This window comes from Ornithodoros turicata, chromosome 3 (genome assembly GCF_037126465.1).
Source record: "Ornithodoros turicata isolate Travis chromosome 3, ASM3712646v1, whole genome shotgun sequence".
Classification (NCBI taxonomy): domain Eukaryota; kingdom Metazoa; phylum Arthropoda; class Arachnida; order Ixodida; family Argasidae; genus Ornithodoros; species Ornithodoros turicata.
In genome coordinates, this window is record NC_088203.1 from 91,277,966 (window position 1) to 91,300,202 (window position 22,237).

General features: G+C 45.9%; 1 protein-coding gene and 1 long non-coding RNA gene across 3 annotated transcripts in view; one reads left to right on the top strand and one right to left on the bottom strand.

Moving 5' to 3' along the window:
- Positions 1–5: 5 nt before the first annotated feature.
- LOC135388828 (uncharacterized) lies at positions 6–3,080 on the top strand. Its single transcript, XR_010421516.1, has 5 exons — positions 6–20; positions 96–205; positions 1,142–1,175; positions 1,235–1,359; positions 2,923–3,080. It is a non-coding gene; the product is annotated as an uncharacterized LOC135388828 (long non-coding RNA).
- Positions 3,067–22,237, bottom strand: part of LOC135388821 (SHC-transforming protein 1-like) — a 37,490-nt gene continuing 18,319 nt past the window's right edge. For both annotated transcript variants that reach the window (XM_064618647.1, XM_064618646.1), the window contains exons 4-12: positions 11,464–11,534; positions 10,669–10,729; positions 10,376–10,549; positions 9,418–9,608; positions 8,882–9,026; positions 8,616–8,793; positions 8,413–8,511; positions 7,065–7,441; positions 3,067–4,742 (exon numbers count right to left, since the gene is read on the bottom strand). In XM_064618647.1, coding sequence (XP_064474717.1) covers positions 4,611–4,742; positions 7,065–7,441; positions 8,413–8,511; positions 8,616–8,793; positions 8,882–9,026; positions 9,418–9,608; positions 10,376–10,549; positions 10,669–10,729; positions 11,464–11,534 — 1,428 coding nt within the window. In that variant the 3' untranslated portion in view covers positions 3,067–4,610. The remainder of the gene's footprint in view (positions 4,743–7,064; positions 7,442–8,412; positions 8,512–8,615; positions 8,794–8,881; positions 9,027–9,417; positions 9,609–10,375; positions 10,550–10,668; positions 10,730–11,463; positions 11,535–22,237) is intronic.

The window sequence follows — 22,237 nt, forward strand, 5'->3', positions numbered from 1 at the left end:
AAACCGCTCTTGGATCGAATGTATATATAAGCCAATTCCTTCTCAAGCTGGTCTCTTTGTTTACGAATGACACATAGTGGATGTATGGTCAGCAGATGCGAAGAAGGAAGATGAGGTTCTCACTGCGACCCCTGCCACGTGCTAACACGAGTTCGTGGTCCTACGTCCAATGTTCGCGCGTTCTGCTGGGCCCTGAAAATGATGCGTAAGTCAAATATTTTCCCTTCAATGTATTACTCGTAAATTAGCCTAACCAGAGAGATCTGGTGGTCCCTTTTAATTTTCTCATAAGCGGCAGGCCAGCCAGCACTGAGCCATCGGAACAATCGGAGAGAACAAATAAAAAATAATAATAATAAAAGGCTTTTTTAGGGCCTGTATAAAGCGTTTTGATACCTTGGGTTTATATACTACTCTTCCATCGCCAATGTTTTATACTAAAGTGGTTGAGGTTTTGCATAGTGGTTGCGGTTGCCACCATGGCCATCACGAGCCAAACCACAGTGTGCAAAACAGCGAAAATGGTCAGACTAAGAACGGCACGTCAAAAAAAAAAGAGAAAAAAAAGAAAATGAAATATAATTAGCGCACTTTCCGCTACCTTCCTGACTAAAAAAGCATCTTATAAGAGAAACTCCTGAAACTGAGAAATAGATCCATTTACTTGGCCGAAAATTAACTGCCGGGCAACGCCAATTATTTCATTATCGTACTTTTTCTCAGACGCAAGTAAAAGGTACGTAACATTGCAGGAAAAGTCGAAAGCGAACACTCGACAGAGGGTAACGATCCTTTCCAGGATTTTTCTGAGTGTGGTAGTGGGGGTTCTGGTTAACTTTCAGTGTGAAAATCTAGATCAATTTAAAACACTTGTGGGACTAGGACATATCCAGGTGGACCAAACTTATCCGCAGACCATCATAATCGTAGCTGACTCGCGACGTAAAGCAACGAATTGTTATTAATTCTCCATACCTCACCGCACCCTCACCCGTCAGGGGCGGACCCAGGATTTTTCTGAGGGAGGGGGGGTCAGGATCCCCTCAAGATCCACCCCTGCCACCCGTAGATCTGCTCCCTGCCTGTACCTCATCTTCAAACATGAAGATCATTACCTCACACTTGTACTCGTTCATTACAGCCAACAAACAGGCCATACTGCAGATAATGAAACGGCAAGTACCTATGGCTGTCTTGTGCTCAATTGATTGTGCAACTGGTATTTTTCTTTTAGAGAACGAGAAGCTGCCAAAGAACCCACAATTCCTGACACCGTTGTGTATGCAATCAGTGGGATCGTCGTAGTTCTGTTTGTTATCAGCCTGGTGTATATGGCTTACGTCATGATCTCTGAAGGAAGTGAGTAAATAAACAGCAGAGTATATGCACGTAGTACAGGACACTAGTATATCCACCAAGCTCGAATCTGAGAGTCCCCAGAACTGAAATAGAAACATTACAGTTGTATCGAAACCGGGACTGTAATGAGCGGGGTGCGGTATCGCGATGGAGGAGGCGATCCTTACAGAGAGCTCCTTTTATAGAGCAATCTCCTAGGCAGTGATTTACCCCCCCCCCCCCCCAAGTGTTTGGCAACGTCCCCATAGCTCTTTTACGGGGGGTTGCCATTTCAGCTGTAATTACATGCCGGTAATGATACGTTAAGCCGTTATGACGTCATTTAAGTTAACTGTAATAATGATCCCCCCTCCCATTTTTTGAAACACCACCCCATGCTTGGGATTCTGGATAAGCCACTGCCCTAGCAGTAGCGACAAATTTCAGCATTTACCACTTTAGACATAATTCGCTTCTGATCTGATTCTTAGTGTGTTCACTGGGGTGACATCACCACGGAATTTTCCTGTAAAAGAAAAAGAAGAAAAAAAAGCTGCTTGCTGCGTGTTATGTAGAGCATGGAGCCGCGAAATATCGCCAGTGGCTTGCTGCGCAAGTAGCAGACGACACAGCCCGCGTCTTTTGTCGTCTGCTACAGAATATGTTGTGACTGTGCCGTAGGATATTTCTCGCGGTTGTTAGCGCACGACCAGACATCACGTTGAGTGCACGCGCGGCAGAAGAAAGCCATGACGATTTTCGCACCTTCTGCGGAGGTATTTTGGGGTCGAAACGACGTTTTCCGCAACTTTTTTTTTATCCATCACCAAAGCAGTAGGAAATGTACCTTACAATGCAACGTGGTAAATCCGAACTACGCTTCCTGTTTGTCAAAAGAAAAAAGACAAAAAAAGAAAACGAAGAAACCCCCGTGAGAGTTGACTTGGCAAATGTCGGAGATCAATTGGGAAATTATATTATCAATCAATTGGGAAATATCAAATTACATTTGATAAAAGTGCTGACACACAAGGTCACACAAAACCTCTTTTTGTGTCACACAAGGTGACACAAAAAGGTCATGACACAATCTTTCCCGGGATAAGTAGTGTTGTCACCGTGGTGTTCAGACAAGCAGATTACTTTCAGATAATTTTTTCACATTAGGTGAAACACCCTGTAGATGCAAACAATTGAAATGAGCAGTTGATTAACACAATAGATGCAGTCTTGCTCGCTTGCATTCGTTTTGCGTGGCTCTTCCTCCTCCTCCTCTGAGCACATCGGGGAGCCACGCGAGTGACATTACATACCTGGGGAGACATCCACGGAGGAGAGGATATTGCGGGAAAACAAGAGTATCCGAATGAGTACCCGCTTTTATCGTATTTGTTTGACATCAAATTTTACAGAATGTAACTCAATATTATCTTGAAAGCAACAAGTTAATTTTATGAGCATTTAGTATTCTACTCAATTTTTATGTTAGGCGTTCAGTACTCTACTCAGTTACTTTCTTAAATACTTTTTACGTATGCTCCTGAACTAATTTTTATACAAATTTATATTGTCATCCATTTGCAGGCTCTGTCAAGTGAACTGCACCACCACACCCCAAATACGCCGACTTTTAATGACATGCATGTTTCGGATGAATGAAGAATGTAATCATTTCCGGTGGCCGCCTATGAGTTTATGCACCTTGCGAATTAAGAGCAGAATAAAGGATTCACATTGATGCACCTATTGCTTTATTCATCCAGACACAAATGAATGAGCCACGCTTGACGCAACAGCACTGGGCTCGCACGTTGCTAAGAAAAGCCCGCTCTTCTCTTTGTCGATAAATAATTTGTACAAAGTATTTACATAATAAACTATATATCTACTTCGTAACACATAAGCAGCAACCAGTTTATAAATTAGTGCTTAGGGTAACACCTAGGCAAGTGGCAACAATGCTATACTTTGTGAAACACAGTACTGAAGCGCAATGGCAATGGGAACACACACACTGAAGGAAGCCTAGGAGGATTGAAACATGGTGAGCCTGTTGGCTGTAAACACAAAACTGAAAGAGGTAAGGTAAACAACAAAAGCACATGTCAAATGGATCAACTCGTATTTCTTGCTAGGTAATAAGTAGGGCCTGACTTTTTCGGGTTTTATTTTTGGCCAAATTCGGGGGGTAAAAATCGGGTGATATTTTTCCTTTGAAAATTCGGGTGTATTCGGGTTAAATCCCGTTACGGCATATTCTGTCGTCAGGAATTCGGGTGCATTTGGGTGATTTTTATTTGTTTAATAAAAATTTGTCTTAACATGGAGCTAATGTTTAGCAATGTTATCAAACTTTATTTTAATGCACGCTTATGAGTGTGCCACGCGACACGGATGTTTTCGGGTAGATTCGGGTTAAACCCGAATTTTACAGATTTCGTTCGGGGGGTAAATATCGGGCGGATACGGGTTTAACCCTAAAAAGTCAGGCCCTAGTAATAAGCAGTACACAAGTACAAGTACAGTTTTTGTGATATTACAAGCAGGTTTGTTTTGGTACCAAAGTGTTGCTGCAAATAATCCCTCTCACAATAGTGGTTATGGAAAAACAGTAAAAGCTATTTTTGAATGATACACTAACAGTCTGACACAGGAATGTAACTAAATATAGCATTGTGAGCAAGGGTCTAGTACTGAAAAAAAGACCAGAAAAAAAGGGGGGGGGGGGGGGGGGGGGTACAACATCTGGAGCAATGATAATGAAAATGAAGTGATGACATGAGAGATTCGGCAGTCTTAAAAATCTAAAAAGCGTGCCAGTGCTCAGAGCGTCTTTCGGGCTAAGGAAAAATATAGTCGTGCTGTTTCTCTCTCTTAAAATAATTTTTACTTTGAGAAATAGGATGCAACCTCGCTCCGTGGCATTTATCTCCTCATGCAGCACGCGCAAGTGTCGATCCGTGTCCTCGCAGGCGTACACAGAGTCTCGATATGTTGATAGCGACGTGTCTAAAGCGGAGGTAGGCCTACTCGTGAAAAAATAGTGGAGAGTTATAAAGCTCTGTTAGCGTGAGACGCTAGAATACTGGTATGTCCTCCGATTTCGTGCGTCTTCTGCTTGAAACTTGAGTCACACAACTGCACGCACATACGTCACCCTCGGCGTGTTTTTCGCGAGAGGATGGCAAAAAGTCCCGTGCATGCCCTCCCGTCTATCTCTGTCCGAGAACACTCGCCCCCTTTCGAAGATGGCTACCCGTGGTGAAAGGTCCTCAGCGAGGTGGTCTTGGCACTGCCGTCTTGAGCACTAGCGCGCTCTCGGCTGATATGATTGGCAAGCCATTGTCTCTGTGATAGTTTATCAAATGGCTCACGCTTTCAAATGTGCGGTCCTTTGTCCGTACCTGTGAAGTGGAGAAGCAAAGTGCGGAGCTGATTAAGCTGTGTGCGATGACTATGGGTGAACTTCAGAATAATTTAGGACATTTTATGGTAAATGGCACATAAGCGAATACTATACAGGGTGCGTCACGTAAAACTGACCAGAATTTTTATGAAAACCCTACGAGAGCAGCGTCGATGTTGTTTCTGCAGTTGAGTTTTACGGCCAGGCGGACATCCTCTCGAAGAATGTGTGCGACTACAACATGGCTAATTACCTAAAATTCATTAACTTTTTAATTAGGGGGTTTCGGGCAAAAGCGAGATAGCAGATTGATAGACTAACACCATTCCACGTTTAAAAAATGCTGAAACACGCACGTGCGCTAAAATATCCATCCCCGAGTTTTGGTATGCAAATGAGCCGAAACCGAAACCGCGGCGACCAGGAACAAGGGGAGTACAGCGCTCATTTCACGTCGGAGGGCCACGTGATTTGGAGCGGTGAAGATAATTGGAGTAGGTGCCGCTCAGCTGGCAAGATAAGCCTCCGTCGGCATGGGTGATGCGCTTCTCAGGCGCGCTTTTTCGGTTTTGGCTCATTTGCATGCCAAAATTCGGGGATGGATATTTTAGCGCACGTGCGTGTTTCAGAATTTTTAAAACATGGAACGGTGTTCAACGAGGATAGTCTATCAATCTGCTATCTTGCTTTTGCCCGAAACCCCCTAATTAAAAGTTAATTAATGAATTTTAGGTAATTAGCCATGTTGTAGTTGCACACTTTCTTCGAGAGGATGTCCGCCTGGTCGTAGAACTCAACTGCAAAAACAACATATATACTGCTCTCATAGGGTTTTCATAACAATTCTGGTCAGTTTTACGTGACACACCCTGTGACACACCCTGTACACACCCTGCACACTACACACACAAACAAAACACATAGTACTGTACTAATAAATTAACTGAGTGAGTGGATTAGCTGGTCATTTAAGATAATAATAATAGTAGTAATAATAATTCAGGGCTTTACGTCGTGAGACAACTGTGACCATGATCGACACCACAGTGCTTGGGTCTGTGGATTAATTTTGCCCACCTGAGGGTTCTTTACCGTGCGCCAAAATCTCGACATACGGGACACTACATTTAATATCCCATGCAGAAGACGGCGTGTCTGAGCTATTTGTACCCTTCCACCAAGTTGCCACCGTCCTCGCCCGGGTTTGAACCTGCGATCTCAGGACTGAACAGGCGGAAACACTGCCGACTGAGCCACCAGGGCTGGCAGTCATTTAAGACGCTACAGCATTTTAGAGGGGCTTGTGTGGATTGAGAAGACGTTCCACTTCCTAAATTCTTAGAATGAAAGGGTGAATGCGAATACCTTTCTAATCATGAGGAGCTCTTTCTGTTCATACATATTTTTGTTTCATGCATGTCATATCAGCATCAATGCACAATGCATGCATCAGAACAATGTACCAATGCACTTGCGGTAAGGTGGTCGGAGACCTTAAATTTAGAGCCGAGGTCTTCTAAAATCAATATACTAACTGGAACTACTGAGGCACCTCTTTGACAGCCCTCTCTCTTGAGTAAACTCAACGAGTCCGAAAGCTGCTTTAAAGCAGAGATATTTTACAAATGTACAAGAGTTCGCTCTATAGGCGTAGTGCACAAAACGTTTAGTGTGCGTGTGTGTGTAAAAATGACAGCTGAACTAGTCTAAACAGAGTTAAAATTTGGGCTGGCTGGTTACGCATAATAAAATCGATAAAAACCCGAAGTGCAGTGTCTGCCTTTGTCTGTGTTTGTCTTTCTACGTACCTCATACTGGTTTTTTAAAATAAGTTTTAGTCAACTGGTGTGCACTTGAGTCACTGATACATCCTGAACAGCACCAGAATACCCCTATGTTAAAATGAAGCAGCAGAAGATGCCTTCTCCCAGTAACTGCCCACAGCAAGTTCATAAAGGAGGGAGACATGGAGAGAGGGGAAAATGAAACGGTATATCTAGAGCCTTGCTGTTTAGGGTTACACCAGGAAAAACCTCTTTTCACCCCCGATTTGCACCATCGTCACTTTCGGCTAAAACCCCTCAAAAGGCCCCAAAACGAAGTTGCCACGGCGCAAATTTGGGAAGTGCTCCATTTTTATTTTGTACCCAAAAACCTGCTTTTCCACCCGACATAACCCAAATTTACCCTGTTTTGCAGCTCCTGAAATGAAACCAGATTTTTGCCCTTAATTCTCAGAAAACACAAAACCCAAAAGTACAAGGTTTCTAGTTCATGAGTCCCATTAACAAAAAGGACAATCTTGTACGATAAGACTTACCACCCCTTGTGGGTCCACCAACAGCAGATGCCTCCTTGCAGTTCCCTGCATACCCGTCAGCACGTACTGTCCCGGGGAACCTCGAGATTCTCGGACCAGAAACTCTCCGTCCTCCGTTGCTCTGGCTTCGCTCTCTTGCCTACTGATTGTACCATGGAACCACTCTTCTTTCTCTAGAGCTGCTTTTTGGCGATCGACTGCGGATGATGCACTGCCTGTCTTGTTGGAAGGTTGTTCCGCAGCAGCCGTTACGGGAGCCTCTGCGTTTTGGGGCGCTATCGAGCCTGGCCGTGGAGGTGGCACCACTGGAGGCATTGTCGTGGTGACCTTCGGTAGATGACGAGGGGGTGGGGGTGGTATACTACTTGCAAAGGGTTCTGAAAACAGAAAAGGAAGAAAGAACGTCCCACTTCAGTGTGTTTTCAACCGAGACAAGAGCAATATTTTGGACAATTCTTACTTCTTCCAACAACAGCATCCTACAACTGCACCGGAGCAATTGAAAACAAGAAAAATAATTTTCTTCGACAGCTTGCTCCTCCTCTCTTACAACCGCAAATTGCACAAACACAAATTTCAGCAAGTGTCCTTTGGCAAGTATCATATTTTTGGATGTCGGATTTTTGCAGAGATCCGATGAAAAGCCCGGTTATCTTGATCAGAATAGCGTGTTGTGGCTATGGGCTTCTGAATATACGAAGAAAAATGCTACCTTTGCTTGATTAATTTTCAAGTTCAATTAACAAAAAATTTGTTTGCTGGATGCATGACACGAATAGTGTGTGGCAAAAAATTTATGAGCGCCACAAAGAGGTTGCAAATTCTTATGTCATACAGCCTATCTTTAAGGAATTAAATAACACTTTCTCACCAAACACACTGTAAGAGAAAGCTCTTTGGGAATGATAAACTTCTAAGGCCCGGTTTCACCAACGCCAGTTCGCAAGACCAAGACTAGACTTCCCTAAAGTTGGTGCTAATGTGGGAAATATCGCTATCCCACATTGGTGAAACAGGGTTGACGATTAACACCAAGTTTAGGGGAGTCTAATCTCGGTTTAAGCGTTAACTCACGTTGGTGATGCTGGTGATGATGGTGAAGGAAGCTCCCTTCTGTTATAAGTACAGTATAGTTATGCTTGTTCTGTACAGTCATCATATAAAGTGCTAGCCTACCAAAATCAACAGGAAGTCAGAAAGTGCTGCTATCAGAGTGTAGAAAAAAAGTGAATCTGATGTCACAGTGATGATGTGATCATTGCAGAACAGTGGTGGTACAAAGATGAAAAGTAGACTCATTCTCCTGTCTCTACATGGCAAAATAGGTCTGAAAACAAACATAACCTACGCATGTCAAAAGGATCCAGGGAGGTGCTTTTTGTTGGAGCTGCTTCGGTGATGATTCCATTCACGCTCCCAATCAAGGCTGGATCAGTGTTGACATAATCTGCAAAAAGAGTATGTCAGCGCGAAACAGATAAGAAAACAAAAAAAGCAACAAATGTGTGAAGAGCAGCTGCATTCCGGCCTTGAAAGAAATTTTTGACTCACCATGCACTGGTTTTAAAGGTGCTGGCGGAAGCACGTCTCCGGTGAGGTCGATCAGGTTTGTGTCACGGGACAGCTTCCTCGCAGACGGTTGTGGCGGAACCGCTTGCCTCGGGGTCGGTTGCCGTCTGACATTACTCAGCTCTTTGACAGCAGTGTTGGATGGCACATCTCCGCTTCCCTGAACAATAACGGTGAGAAACGTGTCAGAGACGATGTCTGGCCTCGGAACTTTTTTGAAGGAAACATTTAAGGAATTCACGGCTTACCTCTTCATCCAGACGATAGTCCGGCAGAGGTGGCACGGGTGGTGGAGCTTCAGGAGGTATCTTCCCGGGCAGGTCGTTGTAATACTCCGGATCGTCTCTAAGAGCTGGGATCCCATTGGAAGTGACGGATACAGCATTATCTTGCCTGCAGAGAAACTCAGATTATTGACTCTATAGCACACAGACCTGTGAGGTTTATGAGAATGAGGCCACTGAGATTGAAGTTTTGAAGGGGGGCAATCGCACTCCTTAAAAAAAAAAAAAAAAGTTGATACATTCCATTTCCTTCTCTCCCCTTCACCATTACGCCCTTCAACAGGGAAACTGCACCCCTAAACAGAGGGTCTGGATCCGCCCCTGGATATCATGATGAATAAATCTCAACATGAAGCGAAGCATCTTTCAAATTAGGTATGTAATGAATATAAAAGAAAAGTTGAGATCATTTGCATGTAATGGAATGTTTAGAATATTAGACAAATGTTATAAATGTTTTCAACAGAATCAAAATGAAATGACCATAAATATTGTCCTACCTGTCTGGTAATCCTGGCAGTGGAGGCTGAGAGGTTGGGGTCCATCTCATGAACTCCCGGAAGCGCAGCTCAAAGGCCTGTCCTATCGTTGTGATCACGTCCTGAGCCAGACCCCCTCCACATTCAAGTACAAAGCAGGCCCTGCAATACTGGCTATCCTTGGCCACATATGCCACAAAGTCCAGTGTTTCCTGCATCAAATGATGAATACTTATCATACATTGACGGATGACAATATTACCAATATTGTCGAACAGATTAACGTTGATGATTTTTTAACATGATGAAAACTGAAAGTAAGACTGGCACATGCACACACTTAGATGTCCACCTTTACATTCCTTGAGGTGTGCAAACGTTCGGTGTCTCTCCAATGGTGAGTGGAATACAATATTAGCTCCACCATAGCCTTTTTGCCATTCTGTTATTCTTTTTCCTATAGCTCCGTTTAGGATAAAAACAGGAGATATGCCATTGCAGCACACACGAAGTACAGTGGTGGCATGGGGCCACAGCAATTGTTTGTTGCATCACTGAGCCTGTGTAGTATATTTTCACTATTTCAGTATGTGCAAGCCGGCTGTCAATAGCCCCACAAAAGTCCATATCTCAATAGGAAATTTACTGTTCTTACTCTGGCAATATGCTAACCACTACGGTGCATACTGATATCAACTGCAGTTCCTACACCCGATCACTGTAGCATCCAGTGGTAAGGTTCACTTTTTGTAGATGGCATGCTGCATTTTCTTTTATTTGTGTCACATATCGTGTCCTTGATAATAAAGTTCTTTTCTGGGTTGCACTTGAGGTGCGTAGGTGTGCCCTGTTACGTCTCCGTCTGGACATCTTCCAGTTACAACACCTGGCGACCAGGCCTAACCACAATTCATGCCCACACCAAAGTTTACGCCATGGGCGTGAAAGATTTATGCGCAAATGTAGCGTGTGAACTTACAGCATCCCCTCCCGAGGCAAAAGATATGTTTGGCATCTCGTGGCTGGCGATGACTTCTCCGGACTCCATGACTGTGAGATTGAGGCTAGAACTGGTCACCCTTAAGTTGACATTGGATCCAGCAAAGTCCATGCTGGGCTGTTCCGCCAGCATGCGCTGCAACCTTCGGTCGACCTAAAGGACACCCAGCATTCACATTTAGGACACCTTCGACAGCATACCAACAAGCCTGTGTTCACGTTGCGAGAAAACCTGAACAGGCAATGGAGGAAAAGAGTGTATGCTGTTCTTACTTTTCTCTTTTTGTCGACAGTTTTCAATCCAGCAGCTTCGCATACCCTGCTGATACATTCTCTGTAACCAGCAAATGTGGGATTAGTAGAGCGCGGACAAATATGCGCTAAAAACTCCCGAAATGTCCATGCAACTATGCTCTGAAAATCTTCTAAATATGCAGTAAAAATCCTCCATATATGCAATGTTTCTAATTGTTCTTGGTACGAAAGCAATGCACCAAATGCCTATTTAAAAAAAAGCGAGTATTTTATCAGGGAACGCACGGTAAAATAAGGCCGACTTCGTCCTGCAGCACACAACAAATATACTTGCGCCACAGATATACGAGTATATCATGGAGCCAAAGGCATTGAGTTTGTAATTATGTATGACTATGTATTGCAAATACTACTAATAAAATTGAAAAAAAAAAAATGATGAAATAGCCTAAACGCGGGTTAGCTGGTGGACGAAACCCATGACGAAACAAGCCTGAACCTGAGCAGCATGAAAAACACAAACATACACGTAGTTTTGTGTTTTTCGTGTTATCCACGCTCAGGCTTGTTCCTCTCGTACCTGAAAATATGGCAAAAAATACACTTTAACTGTACTTCCACGCGAAATATGCCACAACATGCAAAACATGCATTCATATGCACCCAGCCAAGTGTTTTTGCATTGTCTAGACACAAAACCACATTGAGAAAAAAACATGCATATACATGAGAATTCGCACTCTACTGACCAGAAACGTAGGTGGCAGACACGTCATAGCAAATAATAGACCACTATCTATTTTCTTTACTCACTTGGCAATTAGGGACCTTGTGTCAAAGTCTAGGCACTTCATTGATGTTTTTACTTCTAGGCAGCCAATATACTGAAAAGAAAAGGAAATACCCAATTAATATCTCAGTACAGAAATATCCCCGAGATATTTTTTGTCAGAAATGATCAATTAAAAGCGTAGCCAGAACCTTTACCCATGGAGACATTGCAAGCTTTGTTGGGATAGACATTTCTGCAAACTTCCCAGTCACAACAAAACTATCTGGGCTTCAGAAACTTCAAACTGAACTGACCTCTTCAGTACCCAGACAACAGCTAGTGTCGCAATAGCTAAAAACCCAATTTCTCTAACAAATAAAACTGCTCCTCCACTATAAGGGCACACGTCTGCCTGCGCACGAGCCCACACAATTTTCGAGCCCATTCGATGCAGACCACTCGGCGACACCTACACTGCCACCCCGCTTTGCGCAACCTGGTCTGCCTGCCTTCCTCCAAGAAACAATCAGCATTGTTTCTAATCCTCTACACGATATGCCTTCCCAATAGGGGGCGGGGGGGGGGGGGAGTCTCCTCGTGGGCTCAGGTTTTAAAGGCAGGTGCTGCTACAGACACCAATTTGGACAGGTGGTCCCTTCAAAAGAAGCCTCTTTCCCTGTATATTAGGGAGGGGGGATAATGCTCTTCCCCTTATTCCAGTCAATGGCGAGGGGAGATGAAACAGCTGGCTCCCGTGACTTTTTACGCGCGTGTTCGGGGGGGGGGGGGAGGGAGGGGGCGTCTGTGCTGCGCAAATAAGCGGATAATCGCGCGCCGGAAATCGACCGCTAACCCACTTCCGCTTCCCGTTTCCGGCGCAAACGAGAGAAAGGCCGATAATATATGTAGCTGGTCGGTCGGTCGGCCGGCCGGCATGCGCGCAAACAACTGCGGCGGCCCAACCAAACAGACGGGATAGTATACGTATACTCCTACAACTGTCACTCATTCATGGAGCGGCTATTTCCAGGGTCGTTCACGTAGTAGAGGTAGATGTATGTGTATGTGTGTATGCGTAGCCGTATACGTCCGCGCGTGATGCACGCTCGGCGGCGGCACAAAGGGGGACCGCGATGAATGGTACGCGAGGAACGCTGCATTCTTTTTGTTTTGTTATGTTCGTTAAAGCTTTGTTGAGGCACCGTCGGTGTGGTTGGTGACCTTGCCATGGAATGATACAGCAGCAAGCTCTAACAGAACGGAACTTCACCGCATCGTTCTGCAACCCCCCCTCCTCCTCAATTACCGTCTTCACTATGTGCGCTTCAATTGATATGAGGTAGTGTACATATACCATGCTGTCACCCCCACCCCACTTTCGATATATCATGGATTTGTCCCTGCACCTGAAGATGGGCCATCTACCCATCTACAACTACCCTCTCAAAAATGAACTTCACTTCACTTTGTGTTGTACACGCTTAGACGTTAACTTCACCACATAGCACGCTCCTAGCCAACCATAATCTCGAATGATATCGTTATCTGCCACGATTTGTTGAAAACGGGAGGCGTACGCCTTTTTGTGGCAATTATGAACAGCATAAGTGTGACAAAAAGGGCGTACGCATCCCGTTTTCAACAAATCGTGGCAGATAACGATATCATTCGAGATTATGGTTGGCTAGGAGCGTGCTATGCGGTGAAGTTCATGTCTGGGAGGTACCCGGGTTCGAATCCCGGTGCCGGCTGTGCTGTCTGGGGTTTTTCCTGGGTTTTCCTCAGACGCTTTCAGACATATGTCGGCACAGTTCCCTTAGAAGTCGGCCCAGGACGCACATTCCCCCAGGGCGTCAGTCGTGACGTTGCCCACCTACGTGAGGCCGACAACGGCAAGCCCTTTCGCCACCCACCACCACCACCATCATGTCTAAGCGTGTGCAACACATAACACTGCTATGGCCGGAAAAAGGAAAAAATAATAATAAGAAGCGCAATTTCTTAAATTTCCCCTTTAACTGCACAAGTTTTTGAAATTTATCGAAGCTTCGAGCTGCCCATTTGCCTGCGATCGCAGACAATAATACGTCGCCATGACGGACCGAAGATTTCGGCGAAAAATCTGAGCCTTGCTAGTGGGGAAGAAACCAAACGCCTTTTCAATGTGTGCTGAAAGGCCGGCAGTTGACGATATACACCGGAAACGGAGTGGCTCCTTTTCCAAGAGTTCAAGGGCAAAGGCGCGGCCCATCATCCCTACACACCCACGCGCACACAAACCACATAGTACCCAGTGGGCTCTGCTGGCACAAAGCAGCAACAGCAGCAGTAAAACCTCGCTCGATGCTTCAGCACCACGATAGGAGGAGAGTGGAGGCACACATACAGCCTCTCTTTTCGAATAGCCGGGAGCAATACTCATTTTGGATGTGGGTGGGGCCACGGTCATTCATATACTTCTTTTCTTCTTTTTAGTTCGTACTCTCGTCCTCGTGCTTTTACGATCGTCGTCGCTGTCGTGGGTTACCGGCTGATGAAAGACCGATGAGGTGGGTTGGAAACGAGAAAGACGCAGATCACGCACGATAAATGGATGCCGGCCGGTCTATATCTGGCAGAACTCCTGGAATGGCTACTCTCGTAAACAATCGATTTCAGAGATGAGTTTTACTGAAGCCTATAGTTACAAAGAACGCTCTTATCGATGACGTTCCGTTTTCTACGAACAAGACGAGACGGCACAGACAAATCGCGTGAATGCGAAGCATAAGTTCGATATCATTCGTGACTCGAATCGAAGTGTGTGTAAATTCGATATCGGAGAAACTTCCTTATAACGCGACAGTGCCTATATCTGGCTCTACCGATGCTGTTTGAACGGCTACTCTCGTAAACAACAGATTTCAAAGGTGCGTTTTAAAAACCCATTTACAACAAAGCTGACATGCTTAGCTGAAAACTACGAAGCTTACCGGCGCATACCGTTTACTGCGAACAAAACGGGTCAACACCAGAGTGTATACCCTAAAAACGGAGCTTCGCCGCATGACACGCTAAGAGCGAAACGTCACATATCGTCCTGTCTTGTTGAGAATGGGACGTGTAGGCCTTTTCAGAGCGTGTTACGGCGGTAAAGTTTTGCTTTTTTAGAATGTACATCGTAAAACAGACAGTACAAAGAAACCGAGTGATCACGAGCTGAATTCAAAGCATAGTAAGTTCGATATAACAGCAGTGCATAAGCGGGACGTAGCTTCGAATTAACCGCAACGCGAATCGAAATGTGCGTACTTTCGATATATACGCGAAAATTCGTTATAACGCGACAGCGTCACCAACGTGGGATGCATCACCGGAAGTCGTTATAACTCGAAAGCTGTCTGAGGTGTACCAGCGAGCGACTCCCATCTGTCCCACCACGCGCGTTCGACGAAGCCCACGCTCCCCTCAGCGTGGAGAGAAGTAACCGTTGAAGAAGAAGAAAGGAAAACGATTTCCCCCTTCGTAAATCCCCCAGAGAAAAAGGGGATCCACAACGAACCGGAAGCCCGCTATAAAAGGAAGAAAGGAAAACTGTCCCCTCCCCTTTCCATACACAAACTTCTGGTCGTAGTAAAGATCGTAGTAACGTAGTAAGAGTGGATGGCAAACACAGCTGGCCTGGTGACACACACAGACGTTTCCGATACGAGGGTTTGAAACGGGCTGGGCACTAGTATAGGCAGTGAGACGACCAACCCTGAGGAAGTTGAGTAAATGAGCACCCAAACGTTTCGGTGCATAGAATTTTCGACGTATTCAATTTCGACGTTTCCAATGACGTCGTTCGAAGACTTATTTTATGTTTGCTTTAAACTAAATGAGAGGGAGAGATAGGGAGAACCTTCTCCATCTTTGGGCATTGTGCCAAACGCGTTTAAATCGTTGGCGGTAAATTTTTGGTAGAACTCTTTTTTGAAGTGCTATTAAATATTTGTTGAAAGCCTTTTAATGTGTTGTGAAACAGTTTTATTATTGTTATCGTCACTGTTTTGCGTCGTTACTATGGAGGTTAAACAATTTCAGCCTACCGCATACACAGCCTTAGGGCTCACGTGGTGTCACGCGGTCCTATAAGGCCACGGGAGGAGCTACACGGTGGTTAGACCTACACAGCAAAAGCTTTAAAAGAAAAGCATGTCAATTTTACTCAATTGGTATCATTTTAGCCAATAGCCTCAATTAGTATAACCTGATAGTGCTATATAAGGTATTGCCGAAGGAAAGAGCAAGTACGCGACAATATGGTTTTAGTGTAACGCAAGGAAAGAGCGTGTTCAAACTACGCACGTGCTAAACGCAAAGTCACTTTCGGCGCATGCGGGGTGTGCAATCGCCATTTCGTTGCGTACGCTACAACTAAAACCCACTAATCTTGAAGGCACGTAAAAGGCGATATACTTGGCTCGTGCGACGATTAAACAAGCTTTCCTTTTTTTTTCGTCGCGTTTACCAGTCTCCACGTATTCTGTACACGCTAGGTAGAAACTAGATTCTCCTTGTCTAACAATTTATCCCCGTCGCTTCTGCGACATTCCCCCCCCCCCCCCTACTTTTTTTTTAACAAACTGCGAGGAAGTCCGGTCTACCATCTGCTCTCCAAAAACTGGCCAGCAAAAAGAAAGGGTCACGGGCGGCGACTCAAAAATATCGCTTCCCGGAAAAGCAGCGACAATCAAGGAGTGAAAAACGGAAGTCAAACCTCGTCTGTGCATATTCCTACCCCCCCCCCCCCCCAAAGTCATTTTCGTTCCCGTCTCCCGTCTAACACGCTCGAAACAATGACAACCCCATTGCACGTAGGAGAGAGACAAGAAAAAGCTGTGTGTGCGTGACTGTTTCAATTACAGGACTCGTTCCTGTCTTCGGTACATTCCCGTTAGGAGAGAGAGAGAGGACTCTAACTGTCGTGACAGCTATTAAAAGGTACTACATCTCTCTCTCTCTCTCTCCTTTCTCGAGTCACGCTACACAATCGTGAAATAACTGAGACGGAAAATGATTTCTTAGGAAACATTCTCCACAATGTCGAGCGCCGAGTAAAATATTGCATTCCTCGATGAGAAGACGGCTCCGAAGAAACACAATTCTCCTACCTTCGCCCGCGCTCCTCTGGAATGTTTAGTGGGGTACATCCGCTGATACTCTCACAATTAGGTTCCATCTTCCATGCATTCGATCTGTTCAGAATACCTCAAAAAACGCTCCAGAGGAATATGCGCAAAACGTCATAGCTTTCTGCTACAAGATATTTCATAGCAGACGACAGGGCCGATCGTGTCGTCTGCTATGGAATATCTTGTAGCAGAAAGGTCTAGACGGGCACGGTTGGTTCTCTGACGTGTACGCCACAAGCGTCTTGGAACTTCCAAGGTCACGCCAAAGACAGCAAGGTCGTAGGATGGAGTCCTACGACCGGCTGTGCCGTCTCAGGTTTTTCCGGTGGACTTTTGAGACCACGTAGTTCCACGAAGTCTGTTCCCTGTCGCTCCCCACCCCCTCCCCCCGGCTACAATTACCAGATTTTACGTCGCGAGACCACGAAATGATAACGAATTCATAGAAGGGCAGACATCAGTTGCACTCAACAGGAGGCACACTAGCCTTAAACACACTAGTCTTACGAGGACAAAGATGCCTTCTTTTCCCATGGTGTCAGGAATATTGTGACCAGGAGGCTGAGGAAGACCACCAAACCGAAAGACACTTGGGAGCGGCATTTGCGTGGGCGTTCGCACTCCGCGGAGGATGGGCAATCCGCCGTGATCCATTGTGACGAAGCGGTAACGGAATAGGGGAGAGGGGGACGAAAAAGGTATGCCGACGCCGGAAACAGCATATCACGTTATAGCCCATCCCTGCCGCGTGAACCGGCGACCTTCACCCCCCTCCTTGTTCATCCAGAACAGCGGAGAGGTGGGGAGAGCACAGGGGGTAAAGGTGAGTGGCAAGGTTGCGCAAAGTGGAGTAACATCCGGGGTTGCCGCGAAAGGTCACGCAGCCACACCACCGAGACGGTCCCTCATAAACTTTAGAACACGTTCAAATAACACGGCACGCAGCGTGAAGCCTCCCAAGGGTTTTGCAGGGGGGGGGGGGGGGGGGGCGTGGAGGCAGGATGTGCTTGCGTCGAATTGCATCGGTATATCTATCCCCCCTCTTCCTCCATTTCTCTTCTCCCCCGAGTGTGTCTCGGAGAAATAGGGCTCTTTCGGTATGCCGGACCTCGGTGCAGGTGGACACAGTCGTGAGAATGTCAAATGTTGGCACTTCGTTGGCATTTCGAAGGGAGAATGCTTCCCGCGGTGCCAACGTTATTGGGGGAGATGGGTACCGCGCTTCATGTCGGCTCCCGTAGCGACGACAGGGGTGATCCTTACGATCTTCATTGGGAAGCGAATACCGGACACTTTTATTCCGGAAGTGCCGAGGACGACTACACAGTCATGGACGTGATTTGGTGATTATCTCACCAAAACAAGTTCGAGGGTATCTTTTTTTATTCTGTGCTAGCACCGCGAGTCAATAGAGGTTATAAGGAATATGCAGATGTGGACGGGCGGCAAGAAACGCAGCAGGGAAGAGTGTGGGAGGGAATAGTGTTAGTATGCGTCGTGGGCCCACTTGATAGGGAAGCGTTGTTCCGACATCCTTCTGGAAAGTCAGACGGAAGATGATGATGATTGGTAGGTTTCTGGCGCAGCGACAACGTCAGACGGAAGAGTCAGGAACAAACTCGCACAGCATGCACGATCACGCCAGTAAAAAAAAGAAAGAACATCATTCGCGTGCAGTTTCCTGAAGCTCTTCGGTGCAAGGTATCGACCCGCCATTCGATCATCAATACAACAACAATGCTCGCAATGGGTCTCTATGTGTAGACCCCCCTCCCCCAACTCCATTAAGTGTTATCATGAATGTCTTTCCGAGATACACTGTCATAAAGAGCCGAGACCACGAGATCTCATTTTCCAGCAGGTAACATCGATGAATACGGATGACATCAACGACGAAGCCCTACGCTGCGAATCCCTGAATCGATAATCCCACGCTTCAGTCGCGCCTGGCAAGCATCCCCGCCTACGCTGGAGCACTTAGAACGATGACGTCAATCAGAGGGTCGCAACCTCGTGTGGTGAGGTCAATCAACCTCCCCTTTGTCACAGCAGCTGCGCGGGACCATTACGACCAGCCCCGTGTGACACCCATGTGACACCCGGTGAGACAGTCGAACTGGTGATGGGTTCGCTCGCAGGTGTTAGGTAACCAAGTTACGTGGAACTGGAGAGTGTGTTGTGCCACTTTCGTCGTGGTCAGCGCCCGCAGACTAAACCGCATTGCGAGTGTGCCGAACAACAGCAACTTAATTTGAATGGTGATGAGTGGGGAGTTTCATCGCCAAGGGGCGATACTCTACCCCATTACTGGCGGTAATGCGGTGAAATGGGATAATGGGTAGAGCCACAGTAAGGACCGACGGTGTCCAACAACTTTGGAAGTGCTATCAGTGCAGAGCGTTGGGGACTGGATTTGGCCGGCCATGAACCGAGTAGTTTCGACATTGTGAGAAGGCAAGAGTCCCGCCGATTTTGAGACACTGAAAATGTGGATCTGAAGGTTTGGAAAGATGTGTTCTAGATCTTCCAGATCATCGCGGTGAGGGCATCTAGGAGAGTCAACTTGTCTCAAGAAGTAGCGCCACCGAGCTGTAAAAGCGTCTTATGACGAGAGCTGTTTCGTGGCACCCGTAAAGCGAGCGTTGGATCAACTCGTGCAAGCATAGATGGGGGGAGAATGTCTGTAACAAATGAACGCGGTTCATGCGTGACTCTATGTTGTAATGGACCATCATACATGAAAGTCCTAGCCAGTCGTATCTTCTTCTGATGGGAACACGTTGGATGGAGAGAGAGAGAGAGAGAGAGAGAGAGAGAGACGCGCTGTTAACGGGAAAGTTAACAATTAGAGTAAACGTTCGAAAGACGTGACAGTTCCTCGAGCTAGTGCATTAAAAAAAAAAAAAAAATACGGAGAACTTTGGGTGACTTGCATTGTTTTTTGGAACGGCGTTTTTTTGTAGGATTGCTGATGACTCAAATAGTGACTTCCTTTACGTATTGCCCAGTTTTAATAGCTCCAAGGTAAATGAATCTAATGAAGCGAAATGATATATCGACGCCAGATTCGCCACAGTTTTGTATTGTACCACATACACCAACTTGCACTGCCAACATTGCATCAGGAACCGGGACAAGACAATGTTTTCCCAATCTGAACACCGGAACCAACCCAAGTCGAAGACAATCAGCTCTTTGCACCAATTCTATTTATCGACGTTGACGTGGTCGATATCGTGTCAATACCGCAGCAGAATCGAAACGCCGTTGAAACCAACCAAGTGTAGCTTCTTCCCAGAAGAGGAAGACGCCGCCTCAAAAGGAAACTTTGATCTAGAGGGTGAGGCCCTGACGGCCCCCGCGTCGAAGAAGGGGGCCCTTGTGCGCTTTCCCTTTCCCTGCTGCGCCGGGCATCCGGCTTCGTAAACAGGATGCTGCAGCAGCAGCAGCGGGGCCGGATGCCAGCTTACCGACCTCTCTCCCGACACCTCGACAAAGTCACCCAAAGTAAACCCCCCGAATAACGGTTACCTCACACGTCTATAACCCATATAGTCCAGCACCATGCACCCCTGGTATGCAAACACACAGCTTCACGCTTCGAATCATATCAACAATAGGGATCTGCTGAGATGCGTGGAAAACGAAGTTCGGGTTGCATACAAAGTGCAACAGCGCATGCCACCGATTACCATCACGCATCCAATCACACCAGTGCATTATTATATTTTGATGAGTGGATTATATAAAGGTGTACAGTATAGTGAGTAGAATATATAAAGATTTGCAAGCAGAATCAAGAATGATTCACTCCGCTGTTGTCATCAACCAGAAAAAGAAAACAGAAGCGCGAAACATATGAAAGAAGGAAAAAGAAAAAGAGAGGGAGAAAAGAATCTGCGTACGCAGTTCACTTTATCAATTCCTTTTTCTAGACCTTCGCACTGAGAAATGAGCTCAAAACGTACGGAGCTTCATCAACATAGCCCAGAATTATTTTCTCCGTGCTGCAATCTGTCTTGAACACTTTTTTCCTATCTCGTCCGAAGGGACATTCTCCACTATCGTATCCGCCCCATGCACAAACAAACAAATAGGTTCATCTGCTTTCGAGAAAGTTCTCCCGTTGGCAAGGCTCCAACTGCGCATGAGAAACCCCCTGAAAATGAACAAGCTTCCACCGGAAGCGGTGCGAAGTACAGACAGCAGAGGCATAAACCCTTTGAAACTCGAAATAGCGCTCACTACATGGGCTCACTAGGGCCATGGGGCCAGTCTCGAGGCAGAAAGCGTTCGATAGCAGACGGACAACCCACAGATGGAGTGGAAGTGACGTCAAAATGACGTCGATCATGCGAGGGCCTATCACGTACCGCCGTAGGGGTTAGATAGGAGGACGGCGCGAGCCAGGTAAGCAACGGCCTTGGGGAAACGGAGCCTCGAGACGGACGCTGGTGAATTTTGCTGTGGCAATAACGGAAACAGAAGAAGGAGAACAGAGAGAGAGAAAGCGAGACATAGGGACGACAAGAAAACACAGCTGAGAAGTAAAAGTCACATTTTGAAAAGGCACTTATGGTGAAAGGGAAAACGTACACGAATGCTTTTTGTCTCGCTTTGCCCAAAGTAATAAAATCCACAGGCCAATGATATCTCGTAAATAGATTTTCACTGCCAATTAGCAGACTGTCAAATTTCTTTTGCTGCTCCACAGTGTGACTTTTTGTAAAGGGTGTAAATCGTTTTCGAACGCAAGACTTATGTCATAACTTTCTGCCAATGCCATCATTAATTATTTGATACACTGCATTGCGACAATAGCGAGTTTTAGTCCATCGGAAGAATTCTACGGAAACGATACGATAAAAAAGTTATCAAATCCAAGCTACGCAATGTGATGTCACTGTTTTAAAGAAAGAGGATATTTGGCTTATCGCGTGTTTTCGAAACTGTTGTCGAGAACACTTTCTGATGTAACTAAAACTCGCTAATAGGGAATTACTATACGCAAGTTTCAGTATTCAGTATTTGCATTCCGTATTTAGTTTCAGTATTTGCGTTGTCGCTGTGGGCCTGCGAACCACAAGTGTTGTTTTTATTTTCCTTTTTCATTTTGCTTTATTAGATACTATATTTTGCAGACTCTACCCGTACCTGAACAGCTCAGTGCTTTTTACAATACGTGGCTATTTTAAGGAGGTGAACACTTCACCTCATTTACACAATTACAAAACACATAAGAATCCAGGGATGTGTATACAAACCACATACGCGGTTCACCCCGTGGGGGGGAAGAGGTAGACATCCCGTGTTATTCGTCTCCCAAGTTACTAAAGACGAGATATCACGCCAGGACGCCCACGTACAGATCTACATCACACGGTTGGCTAAGCAACCGCATACCAAACACATCGTCAGACAACCATGACCGCTGACGTCAAGATGACGTCTTCCAATTCAACCGCTCAGCGCTAACAATATATCATTGGAGGCGTGGGCCATGAAATGTACGAGCGGTAGGCTCGAAATCGAAGCAACGCCTCGTTCAGTGAATTGTTTTTCTTCTTTCTGGTCATTGCAACACGGTCGGGGATTCCCCCCCGGTGTTTCTCGGAACGCGAGTATTATTGTTTATAGCTCGGTGCGTGGTGCAAGATGT